This window comes from Neovison vison, chromosome 2 (assembly GCF_020171115.1).
Source record: "Neovison vison isolate M4711 chromosome 2, ASM_NN_V1, whole genome shotgun sequence".
Classification (NCBI taxonomy): Eukaryota; Metazoa; Chordata; class Mammalia; order Carnivora; family Mustelidae; genus Neogale; species Neogale vison.
The window spans coordinates 30,873,443-30,888,767 of record NC_058092.1 but is presented as its reverse complement, the minus strand read 5'-3'; the positions used below and the strand labels follow the sequence as shown (position 1 = coordinate 30,888,767).

The following is a 15,325-nucleotide window of genomic DNA, read 5'->3' as shown; positions in this document are numbered from 1 at the left end:
TAGAGCCGGGCACCACGTGAAGCTTCTGGCAGGGCCGCTCCTCAGAGATGCGGGGCGGCGGGCGGGGGGGCGGGGGTGAGAAAAGGGGGGCGCCGGGGCCTACAAACTTTCTTCTTCAGCCCCCGTCCCCAGGGCAACCCCCGGCCCTCCTCTGCAGCGGGGCCCGCAGGTCCCGGGCTAGCCCAAGGCGTCCCGGAACCAAGCCTCTCCCTCGACGTCCCCATCTAAGCTCGCCCCCAGCCCCCAGACCTCCGCCCGGGTTGGCGGGGTTCGGGGGCGAGCCCTCACCTTCACCTGGGCCGGCCGTTCAGCGGCTGGGAGGATGCCGGTGGGCAGCAGCCCCGCCGCGGAGCCGCCCTCGGCGCCCTCTCCTTTGGCCATGACCCGCGGGCCACGCCGCCTGGGACCGGGACGCCGGGATGCTCCTCTGCTCCGCGGGCCTCGGCTCCCGCCCGGGATCCCGTCGTGACCGCCGCCGCCACCGCCGCCGCGCGCGCTTCTAAACCCGGCCGGCGGGCGAGGCTCACACTCCCCTGCACGCCCCCTCGCGCCTCTTAAAGGCTCGGCCCCTGCCCTCTCTGAGATCCAATCCCTGAGCCAGAGCCCGCCGCAGCCAATCTCCGCGGCCCGCCGCCCGCGCTCCCGCCTGTCTCAGCCAGCCCAGCAGGCTCTGCCACACAGCCACGTTCTCAAAAGCCGGCATCCGGCTTGCGCGTGCTCTTCCGAACCCTGGGGGAGAAGACCGGGACACCCACCCGACGCGCACGAGGAAACTGAGGCCTAAGGCTGGAAGGGAGCTGCCCGAGGTCCCCCAGAGTGAGTTCTCCCCGAGTCTTGCCTGCAGCCCATGACTTCTGACCCCCGCGCCTAGGAACCGCTAGGAGCTGGGAAACCCACCGCCCCCTTTAAAACCAGGAGTCGGGTCGAGTGTCCCTCTCTTCCAAACCTGGATGGAGGATGTAGCGCCTGCCACTTTCAGTATCGATGCCCCTCTTAAATCCCCCAGGACTGATCATTCCCGCTTTCAAACACTGGATTCTCGGGGGTTCTGGGCGATGGAGTGGGGAGTGGGTGGGGTGGGGGGGGATGAGGCCACGCAGCCGCTGCCCCCCTGCTGGCGGGGGGCTCCCGAGTTGTGGGGAGGAGACAGGACCACAGCCGCCAGGACACCATGATCATAACAGTGACCTTTATGGAGAGGTTCCTCCATACCTGATGTGATCTCATTCAGTCCTCTGGGCAACGATGAGCTGGGGACTAACATCCCCATTTTATAGCTGAGGAAATGCAAACTCAGAGAAGCCAACCAGCTGTTACGTGGCAGAGCCAGGCCACCAGGTTTCCTCCCTTTCCAGAGCCTTCTCTCTTAGCAGCCTTGCTCTGTCCCCCTCAGCAAAAATTACCAGAAGGCTAATGGGTGTGTGTGTGTGTCTCCCCAACAAAAAGCCCTGGGAGATACAGAGCTGCGGTGGCACTCTGGGTTGAAACAATCAAGGAAAAGATGTGAGAAAGAGAGGACTGAGTAATCTGGTCCTTGAGAGAAGATGGACATTAATCTGGAACAGAGGCCAGACAGACACAGATCCAGAAAACATGCTTTTCTACCACCTCGGGGTCCCTTACGCACCCCCTGTCACCCCAGACTTCCCAGACACTCAAGAGGCCAGGTGGGGACCCATTTGCTCTAATTTGTGAGGAGGCTGCTGGGATTCTCAAGGTCCACTCACCTCTGTTTTTGTGATGGCTCAGCTTCCGGATCCTTCTTTTCTTACTTAAGATCTCTGATGGCAGGGAGGAGAGGTGAGGTCTGGCTACCCCAGGATGGCCACAACAAGCTTCCTCATATGCCCTAGCAGCTTCCATCTTGGCACACAGCTCTTGGTCACTGCTGAGCAGAAAGAGCCAAAGCTAGGCAGCTGAATACTGTGAAGACCGCCCAGACTGGCCCCCGTGGCTCCGCCACAAGCTGTCTGACTGTCTTCTGTCTCTTCCCTTTTCTGGGTTTGAGTCGGCTGCGGTGAGCTCTGTGAGCCCTCCAGCCCTAAAGCCTTCACTCTTGTAGCATCATGCCATGTTACAAGTGATTTCAACCCCCCCTCCCCTACCCCTGACCATGAACTCCAGGAAGACAGGAACCACATCTCTTCCACTGCTGTCCCCTTGAACTAGCTGGGACCTGATTCATAGTAGGAACCTCATAAATATGTGTTCAGTGATGCATGCTCTGTCTTCCTCCAGTACAAGCACAAGAGGAACCCATTAGGAAAAGCCCCAGGCTCCTCCATTTACTAGCTGTGTGGCTGGTCCCCAGCAGCTCAGTTACACTCCCTCCACCCGCCCCCCCCCCTCCACCAGCCCCAGTGTATAAAGTGGAGATATTAGTGGTGACTACCTGGTAGAGTTGTTTTGGGTATGAAACAAGAAAATGCACAGAAAGTGCTTAGCACGAGTACCTGGGAGCTGAAGCTGGCCTGGTCCCCCCTCCTGGCCTGATTCCAGCCTGTCAGTGTAGCAATGCAAGATTCCAGATATGGCCTGACCACGCCAGCACAATAGGCCTATTATTTCCCCCAGTCTGGACGCGACACACTGTTAATGCAGCCTAAGACTGCTGGGCTCCAGAGCCTTTCTCTCCCATGATTAGTTCCCATCAGGTTGTGATCAACTAAATCATTCAGATCCTTTTCACCAGAGCTGGGGTCAAGTCAGGTCTCTCCCTATCCTCTGCTTTGTTTGAGTGTCTTGAAGCTCACAGAAGGACAGTGTCATCTTGCTTATTCCAGCCTGGAGAAATCACTCTGAATGCTGGTTCTGTTGCTCACTGTTTTCTTTCTCTGTCTAAGTTTAGATCCAGGCTGCTCCTTGCAACTTCGACTCCACCATCCATACTGTCGATGGGAACAGAGCCCCATAAAATACCTCCAAAGACACTCATTCACCAGCAATAGAAGCAGAGCACTGCTAATACAAAAGCTCCCAATTATTGAGCACCCACTGTATGCCAGGCAAGCACAGTGCTAAATGCTTTGTATATGCCATCTCATTCACTCCTCACAACACCACTGGGGAGGGTAGTTTTTACTCCCCCCATTTTATAGATGATGAAGCCAAGGCTAAAGGAGGGGAAGCAGGGACTCATTTTATAAACCCAGAGTGAAGCCCCCTTTTCTGATGATGAGTATGGTTATAGGCTTGTCACTGAGAGGTGTCTTCTGATCCTGACCACGTATCTCCATTGGCCCTCTTGGCCACTCTCCTTCCTTCCCCTTTACCCCCACACCACCAAGCCTGGAGTCCAAGGGGCTGTGCTGAGGCTCTAGTCCACGATGGACAAAGGGCTCTATTAGACTCAGAAACCTGGAGCAGAGACCTGGCCCGATTCTCCCTAGCAACATTCTTTCCATGTAGGACAGCAATGAGGACAAGGGCTTCTCCCTGAAGGGCAGACAGACAGATTCCCCCTCTGGTAGGACTACTCTCCCAGCCATCCATGACCCCTTCTGTGTCTAGCCTGACCTCGCAGCCTAGGGCAAATGAACTTCAGAGTCCCCCTGCCCCTTGTTGCTCTCTACCTGTCCGTGCCCTCCTGGTCACCATGCCCAGCCTGGTAGTCTTCTTTGTATGCCTTTGCATAGTCCCCTGAGGACCTCTGGGGGAGGCAAGCAGGTTCCCAGAGCTTCTTGGGAGACAGAGCAGCAGAGTGAAATACAGAGATCCCCGAGACAGGTTACCTGGCTTCATATCTCTACCATTACAGTTTACTCTTGGGCAAATTATCAGATCTCTGATCCTCACTTTCCCCAACTGTCAAATGGGGATAATAATTGAATCTATCTCATAGGGTTGGCATGAAGATTAAGTGGGGTGCTTAAAACAGTGCTTGGCACAGAAGAAACACTTGAAAAGGATGATCATGATGATGAGGATGGTGATGGTTACCCCTATTGGTACCCTTGGCCAAACCTCACCAATTAAGACCACTTAAGTCAGAGGGAAGAGATTTTGATGTTAATAGCTAGGGGCTAGATTGATGTCTAGTTACACAAGGTGGCTTTTTCTAGCAAAACTGGATGCTGTCAGAACATGATTACCAGGCAGAGCGGTTGAGGTTTTGGTGCAAGGTAAAGGAGTTGTCAAGTGTGATAGCTTGTAGTTTGCTATCCAGTGGAAAATCTCTGCCATGCCTCACTGGTAGACTCACTACCCTGACTTCTGGGGAAAAAAAAAAAAATCAGCTCATACTTGAAAGTATACTTAGGTCGAGAGCCACTAGGAAGTTTACATTCTGGGTGGTAGTGCTCTGAGGCCAGGGAATGGTTAGAGGTAAGTACTGGGAAGGCCCTGGAGCAAGCATTTCCTGGAACAGCTGCTGTGACAGGGATGCCCCAGCCTGCTCTCCATGTAGCCCCTTTTGTTTGTTCTGTGGGGAGGAGGCAGGGCAGAAAGTAAGAAGGAGGGACTTTTGATGGTCCCAAGAGAGGTTCTTTGGGGAGGAAGTGCCTGAGGGCCCTTGAAGTCACCAGGGAGTCCACTGGTTCCTGCCTGGAGGTTGGTTGGGCAATTGTAGGACAAGAGAGGCCCCAAGACTGATCCATCTGACCACAAGAGGCTACAAACCACTCCCCAGGAAGGCCCCCTATCCTGGGTTTCAGGACTTAGGCTAGATGATGGGTCTGACTTCTAAGCCTCAGGTGTCAGGGGTGAGGGGCACAGAGAGTGCCCAGAGATTCCCTGGGACACCTGCTGCCTCCCCAAACCAACCAGCCAGTATCCCTGTATCTTCTCAGCCTGGACTCCCCAAAATTCAAGATTCTTCCCAGAAGAGAGAGACCTCCCTACTCTCCAGGAAGACTGTGCTGAGGAGAGATAGGAATGGTGGAGTAGAAGCAGAGCCTGCCTTGGGAAGCCCTAAGTCCCTGCCCTCTAGGCCTCCTTTTTACCCATCTGCATAAAAAAGCAGGTTGGACAACCTAGCACCCGCTAATAGCAGCTTTTACTTCCGCTATGGCGCACAGGAAATAGGCTTTTGGTGGCTCCCTTCAGACTGCAGGTAACCCCTATCTCATGCTGATAAGGAACAACAGAACGACATAGTTGGGGCCCTTAAAGACTGTGGCCTACAGTCAGTCTTGTCAGGGTTTGAATATAGTTCAGTCTCTATGCTAGTTCTGTGACTTTAGGCAGGTCACTTACTTCTCTGAACTTCATTTATTTGATCTGTAGTAATAGCTCCCAGCGTTATCCTGAGGATCAGGCGAGACAACGTGTGTGCGCAAAACTAACCTTACAGTTGGCTCTTCATCTATGTTCATGTCTTTCCTTGGTCCATTCCCTCTGATTGACAGGATATATTTGATTGAGAGGCAGTGGGAAAATACTTCTGTTCTGGGTTTAAAAACTTAAAATATGGGGCACCTGGGTGGCTCAGTGGGTTAAGCCTCTGCCTTCAACTCGTGTCATGCTCCCAGGGTCCTGGGATCGAGCCCCACATCAGGCTCTCTGCTCAGCGGGGAGCTTGCTTCCCTCTCTCTTTCTCTCTGCCTGCCTCTCTGCCTACTTGTGATCTCTGTCAAATAAATAAATAAATCTTTAAAAAAAACCTTAAAATATGAGGTAAAAACTTTTTTAAAAGTTAATAATACTGGAATTAAAAAATATAAATAAATAAATAAATAAATAAATTTTTAAAAAAGATTTTATTTATTTATTTGACAGACAGAGATCACAAGTAGGCAGAGAGGCAGGCAGAGAGAGAGGAGGAAGCAGGCTCCCTGCCGAGCAGAGAGCCCGATGCGGGGCTCCATCCCAGATCCCTGGGATCATGACCTGAGCCGAAGGCAGAGGCTTTAACCCACTGAGCCACCCAAGTGCCCCGAGCATGCAACTCTTGCTCTCAGGGTTGTAAGTGCAGAGATTGCATAAAAATAAAATCTTTAAAAAAATAATAAATAGAGGCATCTGGGTGGCTCAGTAGGTTAAGCGTCTGACTTCAGCTTGGGTGGTGATCTCAGGGTCCTGGGATAGAACCCTGGGCCAGGTTGGGCTTCCCGCTCAGCTGGGGTTGGGGGGAGTGGAAGGGAGTCTGCTTATCCCTCTCCCTCTGCTCCTCCTTCCAGTCTGTGTGCACACTCATGCTGTCTCTCTCTCTCTCTCTCTAATAAACAAAATCTTTTTACAAAATTAAAATTAAAAATTTTAAATAAATAAAAACTTAAAACATGAGACCCTTAAAAATTTTTTAAAGACTTTATTTATTTGAGAAAGCGAGAGAGAGCAAGGGGGAGGAGCAGAGGGAGAGGGAGAAAAAGAGGATCCCCAGCAGACTCCCTGCTGAGTGCAGAGCCCATCTCGGGACTTAATCCTAGGACCCTGAGATCATGACCTGAGCAGAAACCAAGAGTCAGGGGTGCCTGGGTGGCTCAGTGGGTTAAAGCCTCTGCCTTCGGCTCAGGTCATGATCCCAGGGTCCTGGGATCGAGCCCCACATCGGGCTCTCTGCTCAGCAGGGAGCCTGCTTCCCCCTCCCTCTCTCTCTGCCTGCCTCTCTGCCTACTTGTAATCTCTGTCTGTCAAATAAATAAATAAAATCTTAAAAAAAAAAAAAAGAAACCAAGAGTCAGATGCTTAACCAATTGAGCCACCCAGGTACCCCCAATTGTTTTTTAAAAGATTTTATGTATGTATGTATGTATGTATGTATGTATTTGAGAGAAAGAGCGTGCTCACATGCAAGCGAGGGGAGGGACAGAGGGAGAGAGACAGGCAGACTCTGTGCTGACATGGAGCCCAACATGAGGCTTGATCCCATGACCCTGAGTTTATGCCCCAGACCAAAATCAATAGTTGGTCACACAACTGACTGAGACACCCAGGTGCCCCAGGGTTTGAATTTTTTATTTTTTATTTTTTTTAAGTTAGGGACATCTGACTGGGTCAGTTGGTAGAGCAAGCACTCTTTACCTCAGGGTCGTGAGTTTGAGCCCCACATGTGATATAGAGTTTACTTAAAATTTAAAAAAAAAATTTTTTTTTAAGATTTTATTTATTTATTTGTCATAGAGAGAGAAGCGAGAGCGAGCACAGGCAGACAGAGTGGCAGAGGCAGAGGGAGAAGCAGGCTCCCCGCCAAGCAAGGAGCCCAATGTGGGACTCAATCCCAGGACGCTGGGATCATGACCTGAGCTAAAGGCAGCCACTTAACCAACTGAGCCACCCAGGCGTCCCCCCCAAATAAATTTTTTTTAATAAAAGCTACTTGGAGGAGGTATAAAGGGGGCCTTGTCAGTGGCTCACTGAGCCTACTCTGGGTTCACCAAGCAACACAGAGGTGAATAGGGCATGGATGATCTTGTCCTTTGAGGGAGTCACATCTAATCATGGGGACAAACCTATGCATACTAAGTTACACACTGTGGCAAAGACCTAATGGACATCTGTCAGAGTGCACAGACTTGATAATACCAGATTCTGTTTGAGGGATGGGAGTCTGGGAAGACTTCACAGAGGAGGTGATGATGGAGCCAAACCCTGAAGGATGAGAAAGAGTTCCTGAGATGGGAAAGGTCATGTCGGGCAAAGGGAACAGCACAGATGAAGAGAGATGGAGGATGGTGGGTACAGAAGCAAGGAGCCTGGGCCGGGCATTTGCTGGATGGGAAATTGATAAGCCCTGAAGCTGAGAAAGTGGAAGGAGGCCTTGCATCCTCATCCTGAAGGCAGTGGGGAACCATTAGAAGAATTCTGAGCAGAGGAGTAACAGGACCATATTTGTACTTCATAAAGATGGCACGGCCACTTACCATCTCCTGGGCTGTTGGAACAGTGCCCTAACCAGCCCCCTCTAATTCAGTCTTTAGTGGCAGACAAAAAGAAATCTGACCATTTAATCCCCCCTGTTTAAAGTTTCTTTATTATATGTGTTCAACAAATATCTGATCAATGAGAGGTTAAATGAATAAAGGGACTCTCTGTAGTAGATCTTTGTTTTGTGCTTCTGGGTCTGTGGGTCTAAATAAAACACTTTCAAATTTCCTTTCTGGGAAAGTAAGACCAGAGAAGGGAAGGAACTTGCTCAAAGTCCCATAGCAAGTCAACAGCAGTGGGACTGCTTCCCATCCCATTAGGATTCCAAGGGGTAGTCCTTGCACAGAAAGCCCCAGGCCATGTTTTGCCTGGTATCTGAGTCCCCAGGATGGACCTTCCAGACCAGGGCCTCCTACCCCACAGAACACTCCCTCATCACCACGTAAACACCAGCTCCATGTCCCCTCCTGCCAGGAGCAGGGGTGAAATCTGGAATTCCTCCTCCTCACCTTGCAGCCTTGATCTCTCCCTTTGCATCTGCCACTAAGAGGAACATCAGTGCTCCACTAGGCTGGGTGTGGAGTTCTAGGCCCCCTGTAACTATTAGGCTGGGTTTTGAGTCCTGGAGCTAAGATAGGTCTGTGTTGGGTTCTAGGCTTTGGGGTAGCTTCTGAGCTGGACTCTGGGCTGCTCAGTGCTCTAGACTTTGGGCTTAGCTTTAGTCTGAATTCTGGGCCCTGAGCTTCAGGCCCCCTGGCTCCAAGTTCTAGGCTGTGAACTGGGTTACAGGCCAGGACTTTGTTCTAAGTTCTGAGATCTGGTCTTTGGCTCTGGCTGGACTTTGTGTCTGAACTGAGGAACTGAATTGTGTTCTGGGCTCTGTGGTCTGAGTTCTGGGTTCTGGGCTTTAGTGCCACATTCTAAGCTGGACCTTGGACCTGGGCTGGCCTTGTTTGGGCTCTGGGTTCCATGCTTTGAGTTGGACTTTGGGGCTGGGATGGGCTGTATTCTAAACTCTAGGCAATAAACTATGATCTCTCTTCTGAATTCCAGGCTCTGGGCTTATGTTAGGTAGGAGCAAGAGGCCTCCAAAGGGAAAATAGCAAATTCTTAAGCCTCTCTGCTCACCCCACTCCTTTCTGGAGACTTTCAGCTCTGCTCTCTCCTCCTAGGCCAAAGTGAAGGTGGTAGTGATCTTCCTTGAGCTTTCCAAGGACTTCCCTGGCCATCAGTAAGAAATAAGAGGGGAAGGGTAAGGCTGGTGGCATGTGGAAGTGTCCTCACCTGGCCATGAGCCATCTCACTAGCTATCAAGGATCTTCCCACAGAGCAGAGAGCGGTGACGAGGCACAGGCACACCTCACAGCCTGACTCCCTGTGAGAAAGCAGGCTGCCACAGGGGCTGGGACTGACAGAGGGGTTCCCACCACCCACCTTTCCTACCTCATTCCTGAGATTCCCCCCACGCCAGGAGTTAGGCTTGAAGCTCTCAGTCCTCAGAAGAGGTCATTCCCAGGGCTCACCCTAAGCCATTGCTCAAAACCCTGACCCTTATTCTGACTGTCTTGTCCTGGACAGGGGACTGCTCTACGTTTTATTCCCCTCCAGGGAAGGTCCTCTTCCTCCCCTGTCTGCTCCAGAACCTTCCACCCTGCAGGACTCCTCCCTAGCCCCATTGCTGGATATGCTCACTCTGTGAGGCCGCCATGAAGGCAAAGCCTGCATCCATGTGACAGACTCCACTGAAGGGGCAGGAATTCCTGCGGGTAGAAGAAGTCATTCAAAATGATGCATGTCGCATGACTGCCCAAGGGAATAACAACCAAAACCTGTTAACAGGATGTCCCCTTGTGAGTACACTCAGTTCCTAACTTTATTCTCTTGTCTCAGATCTTCCTTCCCTTACAACCACTGAAAGAGACTACCTTTTCAGTTCTCCCCTGGGCAAAATCTCCATCAGCTTGTTCAGGAAACCTCACCCCCTAAGCCACAAGGGATAGGATCAACAGGATAAGAAACACTTAAAAGAACACTTCCCAGAGTCTGAATTATTCTGTCTAAAAGAATATTACAGCAGGAACATAGAGGGGCACAGGCAAATAGCCTTCACCAAGCAGCCCAGGATGCGCTTGGAAATTTTGACTCTTGGCGTCCTGTCTCTTTAAAATCTTTCCACTAGTGAGAAGTGACGAGCTATGCCTCCTCCTCATGGTTCAGATTTGGCCTTTTGGGGCGAGCGGTAGTGGCAGGAGAGTGGTAATGCGGGTCATATGCATACACAATCCTACCAAACACAAGTGTTTATTCTCAGCAATGACATAGTCGAACTCCATGTTGAGGAGGAGAAACACTCTCCTAGGAGCCCCATCATCTGGTCCCTGCCCGTGGTGGAGGTAACTCAAGTCATGAGTTACGTCAGACCCTCTGAGTACATTATCTTGCTTCAGGCCATGACCCAGCATAACAATGGGCCTGGCAAAGAGTTTCAACCTATGCTAGACCCTCTTGGATATGTAATGCCCTTGTAAGACCTTTGAAAAGACTATTTTCTTCAGTTTGAGCCTGATAAAATTCGTGGGAGGTGGAGGACTAGAATTCTTCTCACACCTGAGAAGAGCAACTCAAAAGTGTAGGGCATTGGGTTTCCCAGTTCACCCTCATTCTTTACATCGCAGCCCCAGTCCCCCACTCTGACCACTGTATCCTCCCTTGGAGCTCTGTTTGTCCATCCTGGGACAGCCTCTATCTGAAACACACAGGGCACGCTCTATTCTTGACCTGTTTCATATCTGTCCGTTCCATCTCCTCAGCCAGATTGGAAACCCCAGGACACAAGGAAGAGGCCAAGATGTCTTCTTTCAGATGACCATTCTCTGAACCCTGACTCAGTGGCCAGCAGAGTCCTTGAGGAGTTCAGAGTCTAGAGAGAGATCAACAGGTAAATAAATCAGTACAGTAAAAATCTGATAACAAAATATATGCGAGAGGTAAGCGGAGGAGTGACGGGGGCACGGCTGCCACGTTGCACAGCTCCAGCACATACATACGAGTCTGTATGACAGGTCCCCTGCTGGAGTTATGCAAAAGATAGCGCTGGTTGTTTGCAAGCCCGGAGGAGGCCTCGAACCCAGCGCAGGAGGTCTCAGCAAGTCCCTTAAGGATATGAGCTATTAGCTGAGGCTCGAAGGGCAAGCTTGCCAGGCAGATGGGGAGCAAAGAGCACTTCAAGCAGAGCAAACAGCATGTGTGAGGCCAAAGGGGTGAGGGAACATGGTACATGTTAGGAAATATCAGGAAATAAGAAATACATTTTGGCTGAAGCACTGGGCACATGTGAAGGAATGCCTAGAGCTGGTTTGTTAAGTGAGTTAATGAATGCAAGAAAGACTATAATAACAAAAATCATAACCACCCGCCTTTGTTAACCACTTGCTCCATGCCAAGCACTGTGCGAGGTGATTTATGTGACTTCTCTAATTTTGACTTCATAACAACCCCATGAGCTAAGTTCCTTATTAACCTGCCATCTGTAAATAAGGAAACCGAGGCCCAGAGAAGTTAGTTAACTTGCTCAAGGTCAGAGACCTAGTGAATGGCAGAGTCAGGATGGGAGCCCAGATGTCCTGGACTCTGGAACACGGAACCCTTGGCCACTGCTTCCCACACCACTAGTGCCCTTAACTTTGGGCGAAGGTGGCCTCAGCACGGACCCAGGTGGGCTTTTCTCAGCCTCATTCTAGGGCTTCTCCTCCTCGGTGTGAACTTCGATATTAGAGCTCTGAGGACCTTTTCCTTTAACCCTCTTTTGTCTTTACCACTCCTTTCCCACCTCAGTGACCACATTTATACCCATAACCCCCCGACCTACAGCTTCACCTGGTCTGAATGCCTGAATGTGTATTTCATACAGTTGTTAATACAATAGACATTTTTTGGTTTATTAGGCACCGTGCTTGATAGATTACATGGACCCTGCCCTCGTGAGCTCACAGTCAGGTGAGCAGATAGAACCAGGCAACTAGAATGGAGCATGTTGGCAGAGAGAGCTGATACCAGGAAGTATATCAGTTAGGCCTGGGTTTGGCTGCTGGTGACAAAAACCGCATATCACAGCCACATCACCTGGAAATAACCAGTCCAGAGCTGGTATGGTGGCTCCATGATCATCAGAGCCCAGTGCTTTCTGTTTAATGGCTCAGTCATCCTCTGTCATCCTTTTGGTTTTTTTGTTTTGTTTTGTTTTAATTTATCCCACAGAGACAGAGATCACAAGTAGGCAGAGAGGCAGGCAGAGAGAGAGGGGGAAGCAGGCTCCCCGCTGAGCACAGAGCCTGATGCGGGGCTCTATCCCAGGATCCAGAGATCATGACCCGAGCCAAAGGCAGAGGGTTAACCCACTGAGCCACCCAGGCGCCCCCATTCTCTGCCATCCTTAACACAATGCTCATTCCTCATTGGCCAGCATGGCTGCTCAAGCTCTCATTATCACGTTTGCATTCCAGTCAGCCGGAAGGAGGAAGGTATGAAAAATAGTACTCTCCCTTTGAAAACAATTCCTGTAAGTTGCACAAAATACTTCTGCCCATAGGCTGTTGACCAGCACCTAGTCACAGAATCACACCTAGCTGTAAGGAATTTGAGGAAATATGGTATTTACTCCAGGCCAGTTACGTGCCCAGCTGAAAATCAGGGGTTTGTGACTAAGAGCAAGCAGAATAATGGATAGTAGTTAGTATAGTTGTCGTTAGATAGTACTACTCAGAAAGTACCCCAAGGAGCTGACACTTAAACTTGAATTTTGAGGGATGAATCAGAGTTAGCCTGGCGGGGTAGCATGTTTTAGGCAGTGGGCTGCAAAGCACATTCTTGGAAATGCAAACAGTTCGAGGTGTCTCCGGCTTGGAGTGCATCTTGGGGAGTAAATGGGAGATACAGATAAGATCACATTCTCTAAGGAGTTTATTTTGGGAGTGAAGTGGCAAGTCCTGGCCCATTCTGAGAAAGAGTTACACCTGGAGGTGGGGCAGGGAGGAGCCAACCTGTGTTAAAATTAGATTTCTCCAGAGATTAACAGCCTAGGTGTGGCTTGGGTTTAGAAGTCCCTTAACTTTCCTTCTCCCGCCCGGAGTTCCAAGAGACGCCAATTTGCAGCCATGACACACGGTGCCACAAATACATCCAAACCTACACGTTCACTCACCTACACATCACACCCAGACCTCCCACTGATGTTTCTGTGTTTGGCCGGGGGGGGGTAGTACGCATGGGGTCAGGGTTCTCTCAGCCTTAGGAACCTGGGCTTGTGAACTTCGAAGGACAGAGATTTGCCAGGAAGGCTCTGGAAGTTCTAAAGGTAGGCTACAGTACTGAAGTAATCATTTGGAAGCAGTTAGTGGCCGCAAGGCCATTGGCCTCACGAGCCTCCAGTGCTGGTCAAAGGCAGGATATTGCCCACATGAACTTCCAGCTGTGGCACCCTCCCCAGACACATCACCAGGACTTCCAAAGGTTGTGTTTATTTCCCTGGGTTGGTTTTGGGGTTTTTTTTTGGGTTGTTTTTTTTTTTTTTTCCCCCAACATCAGGCCAAGATAGTCAGCAGGGTGTGGAACATCTGGCCCTCTGGAGAATAGACCCAAATCCCTTAACTCTGCCCCTACTGCCCTTCTCTGCTCTTGCAGCAAGTAGACAATGACCTTGGCCAGTCCACCTCAGAGAGTTCAGCCAGGAATCCTGAGTACACCAACCCTTCCCCACTGCCCACAGAGCTCTCCAGTTCATACTCTCTTCCTCTTCCTATTCCCATAAGACACACATGTCCAATACAGACACACCAACACACGTTGCTCAGACCACGGACCCAGATCTCCATCTATCGCCCCACATACAGTTCTTCACATGCCAAAGTCACATATACACACACTACATACCAGCTACATGTGGACGCAGCCCTCCAGCTGCCCACATCACTTAGAGCCCCACACCCACTGCATTCATGTACGTGTGACATGTGGTATTCTAACATGCCTATACTTAGCATACACCATGCCACAAATACATTCGTCCCTCCACAATCACTTACCTTTTTACACATCACACCCAGACCTCTATTGATGTCAGTTCCTATGTTTGAGGTACAGGGCCCCTCAGGTTCCCTTATCCGTAGGAATCCTGACCTTCTGAGCTTTGGTGGACAGAACTCAGGAGGCAGTCAGAGGGGAGAAGGAAGCACCTACCTCCCCAACCCAAGTACATATACTCAGTCCACAGCGAAGTAGGAAGACCAACCTTTCCCCCAGTACCCCGTGGACCCATGTTTGCCCCTGACGTCAGGGACATGGAGTTCTGGGCAGGGGATCCAGTATGGTGCCCTGTCTCTGCCCTCACTGCCCAAGATGTCCTGGGAACAAGAGCTGCAGCCAGAAGCCTGGAAGCAAGGCTGTGCCAGGCCCACCAGTGTCATAGTGGCAGGACGGCCCTTATGCAATGGGAACCATGGAATGCGCAGGGCGCCTACAGGAGCTGACTCAGGGGACTTGGGGAACCAGTGGAGAGGAAAGGCCCTGGCGGTTATTGACATCCAGCTGGTGCCAAGCGCCCTGTCTAGACCCCCGCAGCCTTATCTCCTATCATTCATACATCTTCTGTTGTCCTTTATAGACAAGAGAAGGGGGGCCCAAGTTGTTGCTCGAAGCCTCACAGCCGGTAAGTGGTTGGGTCTTCCCTCAAACCTGGGACTCTATGTCCCCTTAGCACCAGGGCCCTGAGGTGGGGCTGGTACAGAGCTCTAGGAAAGGGGTAATCCAAGAAGCCGATGGGCCACATGGGGCTCTGTTCTCATCTTTTCCCAGTCTCTCACTCTCCTTCTCACTGGAGGTACAGATTCCTCCTGTTTTTCAAAAGTCTGCATTAAACACCATTTTCCTTTAACAAAAGATACGTTAGTACCTGTTTTTGCTAACCGAAGAAATCTGAAGAGGATTTTCGCTTTTATGAAAGATGACAAACGGCGAAAAGAGAGCTCTGCGCTTGTTTCACGTCAAGCTGTCAGAGAAGCAGCGCGCACTCCTGGTGGCCAGAGTGGGCCCACCAAGCTCCTTCCTGGGAACCTCGCTCAGCAGCTCAGCATCAGGCCGCCAGAGACTTGAACTGTGGCCGTAAGTGCCTGTGCTTTCTCGCGATTTATTTTACATATACATGAGCAAGATGTGTCCTAAAGCAAGCATATCAGAAAAGCCTAACAGGCTTTTTTGGGCGTCTGGGAATGCTGAAGAATTTTTCCATATCAACGAATGGCAATTGCTTCTTTATACAACTTCAGCTTATGAAAGATTTCATAGGAACGCAGGGGAAACCTGTAACCAAGGTGGGAGACTTCAGCCCAGGAAAGGGGAGCTGGGGACTGGGAAGGTAGGAAACCTGGAGCAGCTGTCCTGCTGGCTCAGATGGTAGAGCATACAACTCTTGATCTCAGGGTCATGAGTTTGAGCTCCACTTTGGGAATAGAGTTTACTTAAAAAATAA

At 50.7% G+C, this 15,325-nt stretch overlaps 1 protein-coding gene and 1 long non-coding RNA gene across 6 annotated transcripts in view; one reads left to right on the top strand and one right to left on the bottom strand.

Annotated features, from left to right (window-relative positions):
- The window catches only part of MFSD2A (major facilitator superfamily domain containing 2A), a 14,297-nt gene extending 13,076 nt beyond the window's left edge, over positions 1-1,221 (bottom strand). For 3 of the 4 annotated variants that reach the window (XM_044237910.1, XM_044237913.1, XM_044237911.1), the window contains exon 1: positions 289-419. In XM_044237910.1, coding sequence (XP_044093845.1) covers positions 289-381 — 93 coding nt within the window. In that variant the 5' untranslated portion in view covers positions 382-419. Of the gene's footprint in view, positions 1-288; positions 420-1,212 lie in introns of those variants that run through there. The other variant, XM_044237914.1, reaches the window with a different exon arrangement.
- LOC122899806 lies at positions 732-15,325 on the top strand. Of its 2 annotated transcripts, none has more exons than XR_006383147.1 (3): positions 732-816; positions 10,618-10,741; positions 14,738-15,325. It is a non-coding gene; the product is annotated as an uncharacterized LOC122899806 (long non-coding RNA). The 2 variants fall into 2 exon arrangements; XR_006383146.1 differs by lacking the exon at positions 732-816 and adding an exon at positions 9,428-9,653.